We start from the raw sequence: 16,996 nt of genomic DNA on the forward strand, positions 1-16,996 counted from the left end.
GGCGCAATAGATGCTGGCATCAAAATCTTACTTTAACAAACCGGTTAAGCACTTTTGTGCGCATGAGCAAAGAGGGTGAAGTAAGAGATTATTGCTCTACGGACCGTCTCTTAAAATATATTTTCTCTTTAAAATTCACACGGTCGTATGGGAGGCAGTGTTGTGTAATTCAAAGCATTAACTCAAGTTTGTGACAACCTCTAGCACATACAGTCTAACAGTCTGACTTGGAATAGGAGATCATAGAAAACAAAACATTACCCCTCCCTCCCAAAAATAAAAAAATAAACTACAAAAAGGCATTAGACTCAAACAAATGAGTGCCTGCTCTACATTCATGCCATTTTAGTAAAATATTAATGAGGCCCTTTTCTTTCCTTTGTTAGCTTTGTTCAGAATGTGGGTTTATGGGAGAGATAAATACATCATTTTTAGGCCACAATAGATGAATTGGAAACCGGACTCTATAAAGTAAGGGCCTCTTCTTTCTCACAAACTATGACTTAAGGGAAAGTGACAAGATTTTATTAGGCAGAAAAACAATGATGAGAAAGTCAGGGCCGGCACAATAAAATAATCTGCTTAATTCTGCTCTGATTGGGTTAAGAGTGAGATGTAATATATAAAAAAATATATATAAATAGAAAGGTAGAAACGGATGCTGAAAGCGATGTGATCAGGTTTACACAGATACTCTAAGGACGCCAACTTACTAAGCGGAGCACTGCAACCCATTGTTTATTGATGGAGATCATTCTCTCAGAGGGGATACATTCACTACTGGATGGAAATTGCTCCTCCTTCCAACAGATAGAAGTTATAAAAGATAAAATAAGGAAGGGGATAAACAGAGTGTTTATACCAGGCTTTACATTTCCCAGAAGCAGTTTGATATCATTGATCTAGAGTGGCCTTCAGACATTTTAACAAACCAGGAACACTCAGCAGTTTCCATTTCTGATGAAAGATATGGCAGTACAATTATTAAGGGCTTAATTATGAAAAAACAAACAAATGGAAAAAAAACATAAAAGTCTATTCTTTTTAATATTAATATTTTCCTACCTAAAGTGCTATATATAGAGGCAGTCATAGTGGATTTTGGGAAGATAGAGTAAGCAGCAAGTCACGTTCCTCTCATCCCTAGCCATCTCCCCTTAGAGAGCTTAAAAACCTGCAAAGGATGAGGAAATCGAAAGCAGAAGCTTTTGGTGAATAATGTGCTGCTTCTGCTGCTGGTGTGATGAGGACTCCATCCAGTTAAATGTTGGAAGGATGAGGAAATCCCTACAATACTTAATAGAGATCGTGCAGATCTAAAGTTTTAAACATGAATAAAAAGACGTAATGGAAATGTGTGGTTGTGACGGATACCTTTTATGGCTCCTTTGCTATGTGTTTCACTGTTCTTTAATGCATTCTCTCTAACCCCTTAAAGGAAGCAATTGTACAAGTTATGACCTTGGAGGCGGATCCTGGCTTCCAGACTGCATGGACGTGCTCCTGAGCTCCTGACTAAATCGGCACAATTTGGGGCAAAAACCTCAGCAAACTTGCACGTACTGCACCTGGAGGGCGATAGACCAGTCGGGGACACCCGGGCGAATCGACAGACACGAAGCACTAACCTGACACTGACCGGGAACCGGCACCCGCACAAAGAGGCCTACTCGAGACCCTGCCGGGGAGAGGCGGCCACTCTCTTCACGGGCGACCTTGCAGTGGGAACCTCCAAACTACTCACCTCCTACCCCCCTTCCCGGACCGGCGGTGGATATCCCGGTCCGCACGGTGTGTCCGGAGCAATCAGCCCACACCGATCTCTGGAACGATGACAAGGCGGTGTTCTCTCTCACGCGGTACCCCTAAGATGGCGGCTGATAACACACCGCTCACGCTGAATCTGCTCCCGCAAGCACCAATCTATCAAGACACCATACAGCGCCTGAACTAAATATTTTGACACTTCTGGGCAAAACTAAGAGACCGTTTGAGAGCAGCACAGAGAACCCCACTGACAGCGGGTAAGCGAGGCAGCCGGCAGCGGGGACAGAGGGGTAAACCATTGGACGACCCACACTTCCCCAAATCACGGAGCCTACCCGGGATCGAGGCCAAAAGGGTGAAGACCCGGAAGCATCGCCCACACTCATGGAGGCTCCAAGCGGCCAAACTAACGCTTCAGAAGCTGCAGAGTTGCAGGCCTACGCAACAGCCTGGGGCTGGAGGGATATCCCCACAAAAACCTCTGCTCCTGCAGCCTCTAACGACCCACCAACAAGTACTAGCTGCTTCCCAAGAGACGGCATCAGTTAACAGGGACTCTACACAAAGCCTCCAGAAATGCCAGCGCCAGGTCCATTGTCCATCAGCTTAGACCTGATATATAACAAGACCAGGACTGATAAACATGGGGAGCAAAAGGCATAATCACACACAGCTCCGGACCACAGTGACTTTCAAGCTTAAAGTAATACTTTCTGATGTGCAAAAGTTGTATTCACCTTCATCACCACACGCTACCTATTCATAACACCCGCATAGCGACCACACTGCCTGTCAGCAATAGGCCTTGCCAATAGCACGAGTCTACCTGCTATACTACTTACCTTACCTCACAGCCGACAGGCAAACTCAATGCTCACCTCTAAGCACACACTAGCTTGAGGGCACATGCCAATATGGCAGACCCCCATCGCACAGGTACACGGCACATACGCACTGTGTAACATGTAAGCCATGTCGCTAAGAAGTACCAGGTGTTCTCTCACTGGGTTACGCTTGCAGAACCAGATGTCATAGCCTGTTGTTCATATACTCTTTCCCTCCTAATCAGCTTAGTATGACACCCCAATGTTTGTACCTTGTTCATCATTAATGTGTCATTTCTTGTCATACTCCTGTTTCTATCTTGCGATCACAAAGAAAAAAAAAAAAAAAAAAAAGCATAGCATCTCTTGACTACCTTTGCTAATTGTCTACTATGATTTATTTTATTGCACAAGTCACTGCTTAAGCCTGTAATTCACTATGAGCTCAAAAAGAAAGAATAAAAAAATTAAATAAAATAAAAAAATTTTTGGAGATGTGGTTGACAGTCACAAAAATACCAAACTGCGCATCTTCCTTAAAAATGTTACTCACATAACAGACATTCTGTGCTACCTCCTCTCTTTCTAAAACCTGTCTTGGTTTATTTTAACATTCTGATTTCCTTAACTACTACGTGGTAGTGTTGAGGAGATCGACAACCCAATGGACGCTCCAAGGAGAAGGTTGGAAAGTATATATTGCATCCTTCCCTTTATGGCCCTGCCCAACGCTTTATAGATTTTAAGTCAAAACCAAGTAGAGTAGGATTCTTCAGAATCTATGTATTAAAGCCTCTTTTTCACGGGTTTTCCTCCTAAGTTCCTCTTTGTAACAGTAGGAGCAGTAGTTTCCCGTTTCTGGATGTCCATAAAAAGTGCAGTTTAGTTGCTTACACTTGGTCTGCTGCACGTTATATAATGTCCGTGTCTTTGCGTCCGATGGCGCAGCCCGCGGTAGGGTGCTGGGATCCGGGTACTCTTTGTAGCCGTTGCTGTGTGTTATGCAGTGCGTCTGGTCACCGTCTACAGGATAGACAGGAGGCAAGTCTGTCTCAAGGAGTGGAAGCCTGCCCATATGGGGAGAGCTGGACTGGTATGGATGAGGCCGAGCCTGCATGCAGTGTCGAGGAAGTGTGGCATAAGAAGGCAGGTTGTTGCAAGAACCCCCGGCAACCTGCCTCCTACTGTCCTGGTAGCTGTGAGGGTGCGAACTCTCAGCTGTGTTTACTATGGAAGGTCGGGGGATTGTAAAACCACCAGAGTAACTGGAAGGTAACGCACCTTTGAAACCTGGTCCATAATCCATCCCTTGTACTCCATAATTGTTAGTTACTTGGGAATATGAAGGCAGAGATAGCGAATCATCCGCTTTTGGTTCTACTACATCCTGCTCCAACCTCTTTGCTGTGCCACAGTTCATGATGGCCTTTTTTTCGGCCTCTCTCTGCTTTTGCTCAGCCAAAAATCGTTCTTCTGCATCGGCAAGATACCGCTGAATCATCTGCTTTTGGTAAGGATGCCTGTCACTGGTTTTAAGGAGGCAGGCGAAGATAAACTTGCGCTCGCCCTGCATGGCTGCCCGCAAGATGCTCAGGCTGAGCTTGACATCGTTGCTGTACTTGTAAGGATCACCCTGTGCTTTGTCTGTTGGAGCTTTGCTAGAGTTGATCTTCTCAGACGAAGTTGATACATCGCCCTGCAAAGCTTCTTCCTTGCTTCCTTTCCTGCCCTTCAAAGAACTCTTCTTTTTCTTTTCCAGTGTGTCCCCTTGGCCGTTACTTACGCCGGCCTTCACGTTTTTGCTGTGCATTAACCCTCCCATGTTCTTCTTCAACTTGCTGCCGAGGCTCTTTCCAAAGCTTCCTAGCTTGTTCGCTACCGAATCCGCCCGCTTCTTCTCTTTCTCTTTGTCCTTTTCTTTTTTTAAACGTTCTTTCTCTTTGTCCTTTTCCTTTACGCCCTTGTTTCCCCCATTGCTTGCAGAGCTGCTGCACACAGACTCTTTGTCAGATTCCCCGGATTCGGCAGCTGAGCGAGCGTCATCTCCAGCTGAAGCAGTCGGAGATTCTGGTTGGGCAAGTGGTGCCTATTAAACATAAGAAACAGAACAATAATGAATGGTTTTTCTTAACACAAGGATAACCACAGGATAGTAGGGCACGCCAAAACAACATCAAGGCACATTTTGGATTCCACTAAGATATTTAACGTGATTACAAATCAGAAAGGAATACTATAGCGTTGGGAATACAAACACAAATATTCATAACAGTAAAATGGCCCCCTCGTGGAGTTAAAAAAGGTATAGCAACTTAGCCTCTCTCTCTCTCTGTGCTGGGTTCACCATGACTGGCCCCACCACGGTGGCTGAGATTATCAATCTGTAAGGATCTCAGCCAATTCAATGTTTTCCGTAGGAAAGCTTTGGGAGGCTAATGCGCATGTGCAGCAATATGCCACACTGTGTCAATCAGCATCATGAATTAATGCATCTCTATGGGGAACAATCAGCGTCTCAATGCAGAACGTGGAGACCCTGAACGAAGCTCCTGCAAGCATTGTACGACCTGGTCCACGAAGACCTTCTATCTGCTGTCAGAGAAACCTTCACTACAGATGTTACTATGCAAACACTGCCTTTCCTCTGAAAAGGCGTTTACATTGCTGAGCATGCAGGGACAGGCTAGTGACACCAGAAACACTACATTAACCTGTAGTGTCCCTTCAATGAGAAATTGGCTAAAGTCACCTTGATCTACTATGCAAATAATGAAATAGATTTAGAAGCAGGCAAGTAACTTTTAAGAGCAATTAAAACGTGTGTACTGTATAGATTACTATACTTAAAATGATTTAAAGAAGGACTGGAGATCATAAAGGGAACAAGAACTTCATGCTCTATTTTGTGAAACCAACAAACGGTGAATTAGATATATAGCATATAAATATTTCCCTAATCACATATTTAATCTTCAAACATAGTGTATACAGGATTATACCACCCATTGTCTGATGTTTCCCCATATTGCACAGAAAACAGAGTGAACTCACATACCTGGGTTTCACAGGGCAGGGACAGCCAGGTGACCGTCATGTAATTATGCAGAAAATTCAACTTTGCTTCCAGAGAGATGGCAACACTGCAAATAAAAGCATGAAAACTTAATTATGCTGATATTACAGAAGATTTTAACATAATTTACACTTGAAGGAACACTATAGTGGCTTTAACACTATAGGGTGAGTAATACATGTTTGTGTTCCTCACCCTATAGTGTTAAAACTACTATCTAGCCCCCTCGGCTCCCTTTGCCTCCCTAAAGATAGTAAAATCTCACTTGTATTAAAGTCTGAAGCTGCTGCCTCTGCCTGTGAACTTCCACTTCCTGTTTAATGAGGATTAACTTACAGAAGAAATATCCTGCAGGGCAGCCTAGCAATAAATGCAATATACAGGGTTACTCACTAAAGTGAGTGTTCAAAGTGAAGTTACAGTGAATTTCACATTTAAGGACAAAGTAGCCGAAGTGGAAGTATAGCAGACTTAGTTTGGCTATGTATTGAATTTGAAATTCATTTTGATTCACATTTGTTATCTTCATGAAGCAGTTATGGTGTATAGATCATGCCCCTGCAGTCTCGCTGCTAAATTCTCTGCCATTTAGGAGTGAAATCACTTTGTTTCTACACCCTAGAGTCTAGACACCTCTACCTGCATGTGACTTGCACAGCCTTCCTAAACACTTCCTGTAAAGAGTCATCAAATGTTTGTACTTCTTTTATTGCACATTCTGTTTAATTTATAATGTCTTCTTTCCTGCTCTGTTAATGGCTTGCTAGACCCTGCAGGAGCCTCCTGTGTGTGATTAAAGTTCAAATTTAGAGCAGGAGATAAAAAAAAAAAAAAATTGATTGAAAATTAAACCATAGTTTTCATACAGGCTTAGGGAGTCATAAACATCATTAAGTACACACGGCTGAAACGTTGGATTACATTTTTGTCCTCTGGACTATAATAAATGTATGTTATGCTACACCCTGTGGATTCATATCCATGATTGTTACCGGGGGCTTTGTGGACCTCCCTCAAAGAGCTCTAGCATACTAATACCCTTCTATGCAGTTCTTTACTAATATTTTGAGTCACAGCCACGGGAGGTGTGGCTAGGGCTGCATAAACAAACAAAGTGATTTAACTCCTAAATGACAGAGAATTGAGCAGTGAAATTGCAGGGGAATGATCTATACACTAAAACTGCTTCATTAAGATAAAGGTGTTTTAGTGACTATAGAGTTCCTTTAAGGCCTGGCTAGTAGCATAGTATTTCACATTTTAAGCCCTGATTTGATATATATTGGAAGGCTTGACCTGAAGTTGTGGGAGGGGCTTATGGACCTTTAAAAGAGACTCCCCCCTTCCTTAGCCTACCGTGATTGGTCTGACGAGATGCAGGCTGATGAGACTGTCTGGTGTAGTACAGAACCATCTACTTCCAGTTCAAAGGTCATCAACACAAACTGCCTAAACTCCAAACAAGCTTGTCTTGGCCTAGTGTGGCCCACGCATGTATTTGTTTTACCTCACTCTAGTAAACAGTCACCTCACTAGAAGCTCATGTGGCACTGCTGTGTCCAGCCCAGCCACAGCTTCTATAACAGTTTTTTTCACTTTCTAGCACCACCCAGACTTTCTTTGTACAGTTTAGGGATCGACCGATTATCGGTTTTGAAGATATCGCCCGATATTCCGATTTTTTTGTAAGTATTGGCCAATAATCACTGGCAATACCGATAATGAGAGAGCACCATGGGACAGGGAAGGGGGGTGAAGAACACCATGGGACAGGGAAGGGGGGTGAAGAACACCATGGGACAGGGAAGGGGGGTGAAGAACACCATGGGACAGGGAAGGGGGGGGGGGGTGAAGAACACCATGGGACAGGGAAGGGGGGGTGAAGAACACCATGGGACAGGGAAGGGGGGGGGGGGGTGAAGAACACCATGGGACAGGGAAGGGGGGGGGGTGAAGAACACCATGGGACAGGGAAGGGGGGGGGGGGTGAAGAACACCATGGGACAGGGAAGGGGGGGTGAAGAACACTGCATCCACTACACACATAAATAAATATTCTTGAAAACATAAAAAAAAAAATCTGACTGGCATGTATATTTTGTGCATTTACCACGTAATAAAAACAAAAAAGATTTGCAAAAAATCTAATTTAAAAAAATAAATACGCTAAATGTACAGAATATCAGTAAGCTATAGGCCTGAAAGTTCACAGATTATCGGTATCGGCTCTAAAATAAAAAAAAAAAAAAAAAAATAATTTATCAATATCGGTCGATCCGTAGTACGGTCTACATGCATCAGGAACATCAGTTTAAGCAATGAAGTTTTATATCTGATGGTAATATTACGGAGATGTTCTAGCATTTCCTGTTGCTTTCCACCCTAATCTTCCATGCCAGCTGTGTAGGTGTAAGTGTTTATCCTCCTCCTAAGCATTCCAGGTGTAGGTCTTTTTAATGTAAGTCTTATATCTCCTGTCTTTCCCTATGTATTATGTACGGCCGTAATGGCTGCTAGCCTGTTCAGCCACTGTGGCATTCTAGTGGCCTCCTTTCCCGTTTTGATTCTGTCTTCCAATACCTTGTTTTATTGGGCTCAGTGCGTATGTATTATATGATGTTTTATTTTAAATTCTTTATTTTTGACGTGCAGAGTTGAATACAAGCTTTGTCACGATGTACTGCACATTTTTTTTTTTATAACAGAAAACTAGCTTTTCGCAGAAAGCTTGAACATAGCGAGGTAATAGAAACATGCATGTTGTCAATGCGTTAGTCTAGATGCGTATAAAGGTTAACCATTTAGTCGACATACGGATGCAGTAATATGATATAATTAACATAACGTCTAAGCATTTGCTGGCCGTTCATCCAGCGTGATTTTAGCAGAGTAAATGCTACTAGCAAGTGAATTAGACAATTAAGGAAAAAATCTCTACGACATATTTGCCTTCTTTTCTGGTATGGTGGACTAAGTTTAAATTCTCACTGTGAGGCCCTACTTTATATATATTGTTCAAGCTAGACCATGCCGTTAGGACTGTAAAGTAAGAATGAATGTAGCTAGCACATAGTGTTAACACGCTATAGGACATTCACAGTAAGCATTAAGTATTAAGCATGCTAGGACTTGAGGTTAAGAAGCCGTTAGACTTCAGTGAGATTACAGTGAGTAGTTAATTAGCCCCCTATACTGGCTATCCAGTCGAATCTAGCTCCCGTCGATTAGTACTTATGCTGGTATAAAATGTGTAGCTAGCGAAATACATCTGCGGTATTGTTGATTGTCTGACTTGTAATGCATGAACAAACGTAGATAAACATTTTGCAGAGGGATAGAGAATTTAAAATAAAGGTTACTAGCTAGGGCTTCCGGGCAAGTAAAAGATCAGGGTAAATCATAGGTAAAAGTACATAGCCGTTTGCAGGACTCTGGCATGAACGGGTAAGTCCAGTGCAAGTTCAGCCGACCCCTGACACCGGGAAACGCTGGTGCTCTGTTAGGCAGCTCCTCATGTCTTCGGCGTTTCTGTGTTGGGAGTCTGCCCTTGTAGTAGCCTGTAGGATGTGCAGCTGCTTGATCGCTTGGTGTGCAGCGCTGGTTAGAGTGGGCTGGGTCGTGCTGCGCTTGATGCAAAGATGAGGTGGAGTGCTTGTGTGGTCAGCAGGGTGGGCTGTTCCGCTTATGTGTATTTGGGAGTGGGAACAGCGTGGTACTTTTCCCCGCCGTGGGGATCGCAGGTATCTGCGTCGCCGGATGGTTGTTCTGGGAGCTTGAGGCAGGTATCTGTAGCAGCGGCGTCTCGTTGCGGGTCGGACCCATGATGCCACAGTTTTCACCGCCCGTCGGAGAGTCATTCCGCGGCTGTGTAGTATGGCCCAGAAGCTTGTGCAGATCTGGTCCAAGGCCCCCAGGAGGTATGTGGGTGGCTGGACGCAGGTACTCTGCTCGTTAGGTCGGCGCTGGGCGGCCATTTTGGATGCGTCTTGGCAATTTGGCAGTTTGGTGCCCTTGCCCGCTGTGTGGACTGTTCAGTTGCCCTCTGTGCCAGTAGCTTGTCCGATGTGGACCGGGATGTCCCCCACCGGTCCGGGGGGGGGGGGGGGGGGGGGTTGGGAGATGCGAGGTCTCGTGAGGGTTCCGGTGTCGGGGAGAGCGGCCGCCTCTCCCCGACCCTAGTCCCAGTAGGCCGCACTTGGATTCCCGCTCCCATAGCTCCGACAGGCTCCGGGGTGGTCTCGTTCGGATCCGTGGGACACCCCCGACGTGTACCCTCGGTGGTCCTCTGGCAGAATTGCCGTCGCTTTGAACCCGGTTTTGGCCCGCCAGGCAGGAGCTCGTGCTTTGCGTGTCTGCACGGCTTGGCGGTCAGGCTCCGCCCCCTATATGATGTTTTATAAGTGTTGACATACAGCTTCTGTTCTTTCACCATTTTATAAACTAGATGATTATTTGTAACTATCGGGTTATCTACCATCTCATCATCAACATGTCTTAGCTACATACACAAACTACACAACCATTCTCCGATTCACATCCTACCTTCACCTGCATTAATCCCAACACAGTCTGCACAGCCAGCCTGAAACTGGGGATACAAATCGGGATACGCATATTTCCTACTCCTGGCATCACTATGCCTTTACAACATGTGTTCATATGCCCTGTAATGGGCAACCTGCCACAGGATAATTTGGCATTTCATTGAGACATTTATAGATTTTGGATTGAGAATATAATGTCTTGTTTAGGTTCTGGGTAGTACATTTATAGGTACCTGGTATACGGATATCATTATTTTACAGTTATGTAGCAGTAATATTTCTTCAATCTGATTATCATAATGCCACAAACAGGTATTACCTTCAATGTGGCATATTAGATGAGTTACGATAGACGATACGCCTTGAGCAACACGGACTATATTTACATATGCATTTCTGCACAGTCTATGGTTTTGCTTACAAACATATCTATTTGTCATGTCTAATCATATTGAGATTTCACTAAATATGAATGCATGGTTTAACACTACAGCTCCAGTCCTTGGATATTTGGTCCTGTGGCTTGCTAGAACGCCATGGGGGGGTGGGGGGAGAAACCGTGGTACTCACGATGTCTTGCTAACATCCATTTCCATATGTCTTATCAAATTATATTATTTTACAGGTTATCAATTCGGAGCATCATTTGCTCTTCAGACCTCACACCCATTTGTCAGTTACGGTTCTTTCCGTATGTTATAGACCTCTCTCTTCTCTCTCTGCCTCCTATAGGGGATACTGCAGATTTCAGTTAGAGGTAACAACCATACCATACAGAACTAAACAAACTCATACGAATTCAGGTACGTTTTTAGCCTCGATTGTTCCCCAGCAATATAGACCTTTTTAATGAGTGGTTTACTGGCTTATAGGGATCTAGGTGACAAATAGATGTTAAGTTTCTGGCATCTCTGCATTGGAGTTAGTGGTCCAGTGAGGCCAACACCCATCCTCCACGCATGAGGTATTACGCCCCACGGGCCAAAACATAGTTAGCCGCCTCGCTCAGTGGAATAGAGGGGGCCTCATTTGTCACACCCAATCTTTATCATGATTTAAAGGTCACCGAGAGGCCAACAACCCGCCACAACATTTGGTGGCCACACCTCAACCGACTCTTTCCTATCACAGGTTTGCTAACAACAATCTTACTTCATATCATAATCAATGTTACCCCGAACACAAATATCTCTATCTATACACACACACACACACACACACGTAATTTTAAGCATAACATTAAATCCTTTGGAAATTCCTATTGCTCCACCTCTCACTCTAGTTAACACCTGGTGTGAGGAGAGGGGGACATCATGTCCACACTATGTGCTAGGCATTGCAGATGGGGTTCCTTCCATACCAACATGCTCACATATACTTCTCTGTGGAGACTACATTCATTAATCCTACACCAGGAAAACCACCCTAAAGGAATTAGGGAATACAAATAATAGAAATAAAGCACAGGCATAACCCAAGCTGACGAAACACTAAATATAAAGCATGGCTTTTAGGTTTTGCTCATGGATCCCAAGAACCATGTAAATAGCACATGAATTAGTAAGAGTCTACCATTCACCAGTCATGACCAGTAGGAGATTATTCAATACTGCATTAACAGCTCGCCCCCTCTCTCGGAGTGGCTGCATCACACAACACACATCAAAGAAGCTATATGGGCAGGGTTTAAATGAAATACACATTCATGTGTTCTCTTAATGTTTGGATAAACAGCAAAAACAGAAGTGAGAAATGCTGAGCTCTATGGACGCAAGGCTTTTTCCTGTCTATAGAACTATGCATGCAGTTTAAATTGCTGTTCAAGTCTGGATGTCCTTGTGTGGATAATGCGGTGTAGTTAATGCAGCCAGGCTTTCAATGCTAGGCATAGTACATTTTCTTTCTTCACACAAGACTTTGAGAGATTACAAAAAAATCTCACTGCCGTAGTGCTTATGGTGCACACTGCAGTGCTACAAGGGTTTGAAATGTTATTTTGAAAAGGTTACATCAGAGCCCTATGTAGCAAGTGAGACAAGGATAAGGGCTTGGAATGGGCCATTGGTGCTGGCGACAGAATCTAAGCAGCATATCGTTCTTAAAAAGCAAATTATTTCATACAAAATGGCTTGAAGTGAAACGCCTATGTTACACGATGAGAGGCCAGAAATTTGACAGTTTATTATTTATAGGTCCTGAAGATAAGGTAACAACATGGAGAATGAGCCGCGCACCATCTCACAGCACAAGAAAATACAAATATAAAATATTGTAAAGATTCTCCAGGATGTCTGATAGGATCCACCCGCTGCAGCCAATACAGGGACAACGGAGTCATGTGACGGCTCTTTTTAAGAAAGTGTATTTCATGGGTACACAGGAGCGCACAGATCACCACGTCAGAGCATCGGTCCTTACAGTGACCTAACCAGATACCTGCAAATATCTGCAATATTAATTAATGAATCCCAACATGGATCCCAAGGTATGACATGCCCTTAATATCTACTGCGTCTAGTCTACTTAGAAGACCACTCACTCAGATTTGCTACACTACAGAGCAGGTGTCAACATGAGCTACAAGAGCATGAGAACACACCGGTGTTTGTAGCAAGGAGATGTGTCAGGCCAAAGTGCACAGCCGCACCCTAGGCTCTGAACGGTCTCTCTCTGCAATTCAGGACTGTTTTGCAGGATGTGGGACTGTTGCCAGTTACAAATAAAGTAGTAAGCTACAAACCCTTTCCTTGAAAATTCTAGCAAGTTCCATTACTTTCCAGATGTACAGAGCTGGTACTGGAACACTTACCTTGCAAGTCTGACATTGTCTGAATCATTCTTGCCCCATTCCCAGTCCTTCCCAGGATCTACCGCAAAGTGAACAGGAAGCAGCTTATGGTCGGAGTCCGTCAGGGGGATAAATGGAGCTGTGAGAGAGAAATATACAAATCTAATCAATGTTGTTGTCACCAAAAGTTTTTCTGAGTTGCTGCACGTTCTTAGAACACAATTGTGCCATAACCACTACACAAATTGTATTTTACAAGATATACAACAATAAATAAATGGAGCATTAAAAGCTGACACAGAATATACAAGCATTTAACCATCTCCCTTAATTATGCGTGAAATCTATTGTAAAAAAATAAAATCATCAATGCGGTTTTGTCAGTACACTCTTAATGCACGCTCGGGTAATGTCAGATGTCTGGTGTGACCAACGAAGCATCAAGACCAAGTCTCCTGTGCAGTGCTCTGCCTACCCTTTGTGCCGACAACTCTTGGAACATAAGGAAATCATTTCACAGACTAATTAAATGCAAGATTTCAAGGATACTGTCAGTACCTGATAACCACAACCATCTTACATTGAGCAATATACACACTGGGACTTGTGAAGTCTGTACTAATCAATCAATTCTGCCAGGTACCAGGTCCAACAGGAAACAGAAGGGGAACGCAAATAATATTATTTTAAAAACACCCGGACCAAATACAGCTTTTCCTTTTGGAGAAAACCATTTGTGACTAAAGGTACTAAACCACAGAAATGGAATTAAAAATGGCTTAAACCGGTAAACTGTTTCCATGACGATTTTAAAGGGACATTCCAACCACCATGCAAAGCTACAGCGCAGCTCCTGAACATGGTGTGTACAAGCATTGCTTGCTTTTATTTCACATTAAATGTCACACTCCGAGCACCATAACCACATCAGTGTTCTGCAGTAACTATTGTGCACTCCGAGCACCATAACCACATCGGTGTTCTGCAGTAACCATTGTGCACTCCGAGCACCATAACCACATCAGTGTTCTGCAGTAGCTATTGTGCACTCCGAGCACCATAACCACATCAGTGTTCTGCAGTAGCTATTGTGCACTCCGAGCACCATAACCACATCAGTGTTCTGCAGTAGCTATTGTGCACTCCGATCAGCATAACCACATCAGTGTTCTGCAGTAGCTATTGTGCACTCCGATCAGCATAACCACATCAGTGTTCTGCAGTAACTATTGTGCACTCCGATCACCATAACCACATCAGTGTTCTGCAGTAGCTATTGTGCACTCCGATCAGCATAACCACATCAGTGTTCTGCAGTAACTATTGTGCACTCCGATCACCATAACCACATCAGTGTTCTGCAGTAGCTATTGTGCACTCCGATCAGCATAACCACATCAGTGTTCTGCAGTAACTATTGTGCACTCCGAGCACCATAACCACATCCGTGTTCTGCAGTAACTATTGTGCACTCCGATCAGCATAACCACATCAGTGTTCTGCAGTAACTATTGTGCACTCCGAGCACCATAACCACATCAGTGTTCTGCAGTAACTATTGTGCACTCCGAGCACCATAACCACATCAGTGTTCTGCAGTAACTATTGTGCACTCCGAGCACCATAACCACATCAGTGTTCTGCAGTAACTATTGTGCACTCCGATCAGCATAACCACATCAGTGTTCTGCAGTAGCTATTGTGCACTCCGATCACCATAACCACATCAGTGTTCTGCAGTAACTATTGTGCACTCCGAGCACCATAACCACATCAGTGTTCTGCAGTAACTATTGTGCACTCCGAGCACCATAACCACATCAGTGTTCTGCAGTAACTATTGTGCACTCCGATCACCATAACCACATCAGTGTTCTGCAGTAACTATTGTGCACTCCGAGGACCATAACACATCAGTGTTCTGCAGTAACTATTGTGCACTCCGAGCACCATAACCACATCAGTGTTCTGCAGTAGCTATTGTGCACTCCGATCACCATAACCACATCAGTGTTCTGCAGTAACTATTGTGCACTCCGATCAGCATAACCACATCAGTGTTCTGCAGTAACTATTGTGCACTCCGATCACCATAACCACATCAGTGTTCTGCAGTAACTATTGTGCACTCCGAGCACCATAACCACATCAGTGTTCTGCAGTAACTATTGTGCACTCCGAGCACCATAACACATCAGTGTTCTGCAGTAACTATTGTGCACTCCGAGGACCATAACACATCAGTGTTCTGCAGTAACTATTGTGCACTCCGAGCACCATAACCACATCAGTGTTCTGCAGTAGCTATTGTGCACTCCGATCACCATAACCACATCAGTGTTCTGCAGTAACTATTGTGCACTCCGATCACCATAACCACATCAGTGTTCTGCAGTAACTATTGTGCACTCCGATCACCATAACCACATCAGTGTTCTGCAGTAACTATTGTGCACTCCGAGCACCATAACCACATCAGTGTTCTGCAGTAACTATTGTGCACTCCGAGCACCATAACACATCAGTGTTCTGCAGTAACTATTGTGCACTCCGAGCACCATAACACATCAGTGTTCTGCACGGACTATTGTGCCCAGAAACCCAACCAATGTAAACAGTCAAACCAGATTAGAGCTGTCTGACTTATTACTCAAGGGTGCCGTTCCCCACCTCTCTGCAACCTCCATAGAAACCAGAAGCTCTCTGACTGAGCGAAGCCTGGTTGTGTTCAACCAGATTGTGTTATTGTAATACGGGGCACTATTACCCAAGAGGGGAATTTGCCCTGAAAACCAATAGAAGGTCCCCCCTGATTGCTCTGGATATAACTTGCAATAATGTTTAATACCCACACATCACCACTATTCCCCTGCCAAATACTCATTAAGTTACCTTCCAGGAAATGCCACTGGTATTCATTGAATGGCAACCCTCACACCCCACATACACTCAGATCTTGTGTTACCTTGTTCTTTGCTTTGCTCATTCTGCTCCATAGATACGAGGGCAGAGAAGTGCGCCTGGTCATATGCCAGCACCAGTGGAGAGCTGTGACATTTATTAGCAGGGACCTCCAGAGGAAGGTAGATGCCGCCGAATGGTATGGGGGCAAAAGCTGTAAGGAGAAAAAGAATATAAACAGATTCCAATGGAGAGAAGATAAAAATCACATTATACACAATATCAGAGTGAAAGAAACATAAACAAGGTTTAGATTAAAACGATGAAACATATATATGGGGAGAGAAGGGCTCAATCTGGAGAGAGTTTTCCTCTTGACAAATGGGGTGTGACGACACGCCTACTGGGCAGAGTGTTCCATGATGTGAGCTCTAATTGTCTCCAGGTAACAGCACTCCTCTTCCAACCTCGGGATACGAGGTTAACAATACTGTGCTAATAAACCACCAGTCAAATCATTCTGCCTCTGCTTGATAAGGATCACTGTATTGCACAGAACATTGCATTTTGGGTTACTGAAAATGGGTAATTTCCTCAAGACTTGTTCCGAAACAGCCGCAGTCAAACATGCTGCCCCAAGCCAAGATAACTCTGCAAATGTATTTATTACTGAACATGTAAAGAATAAATAGAATCAGAAAACAGATTCTTATTGGATGGCACAGATTTTAAAGTGAGTTTGATTGTTTATGCATTTCCATACAGCGGTAAGATGAAGTAACCAATACAATCTCCTACCTTCTCCTCCAGAATCTCTCAGCATCGTGTCAGCTACCACTACAATAGGTCTCTTTAGCACGTGTGCCAGTACAAAAACATGAAACTCCTCCAGACTCTCATACACAGGTTCCTCCGAGCCTTCAGCCCTGCAAAATAAATAGATCTACTCAGATCGGGGAATGTTTCACTGACCAGACAAATTACAGGATATTTCAGAACATTTCATTCCCATTCCCACTACAAGGTTACATCTATTAATGTGAGTGTTGTAAATTCAAAGTGTTGCAATATTACATAGGGTATAGTTTTTATGTTAAAG

General features: G+C 43.8%; 1 protein-coding gene across 1 annotated transcript in view; it reads right to left on the reverse strand.

The window, feature by feature from the left end:
• Positions 1-3,199: 3,199 nt before the first annotated feature.
• OTUD7B (OTU deubiquitinase 7B) overlaps positions 3,200-16,996 on the reverse strand; it is a 58,671-nt gene continuing 44,874 nt past the window's right edge. The window contains exons 7-11 of the mRNA XM_063440437.1: positions 16,696-16,823; positions 15,962-16,111; positions 13,018-13,135; positions 5,647-5,731; positions 3,200-4,677 (exon numbers count right to left, since the gene is read on the reverse strand). Coding sequence (XP_063296507.1) covers positions 3,364-4,677; positions 5,647-5,731; positions 13,018-13,135; positions 15,962-16,111; positions 16,696-16,823 — 1,795 coding nt within the window. The 3' untranslated portion in view covers positions 3,200-3,363. The remainder of the gene's footprint in view (positions 4,678-5,646; positions 5,732-13,017; positions 13,136-15,961; positions 16,112-16,695; positions 16,824-16,996) is intronic.

This window comes from Pelobates fuscus, chromosome 13 (assembly GCF_036172605.1).
Source record: "Pelobates fuscus isolate aPelFus1 chromosome 13, aPelFus1.pri, whole genome shotgun sequence".
NCBI classification, from domain to species: domain Eukaryota; kingdom Metazoa; phylum Chordata; class Amphibia; order Anura; family Pelobatidae; genus Pelobates; species Pelobates fuscus.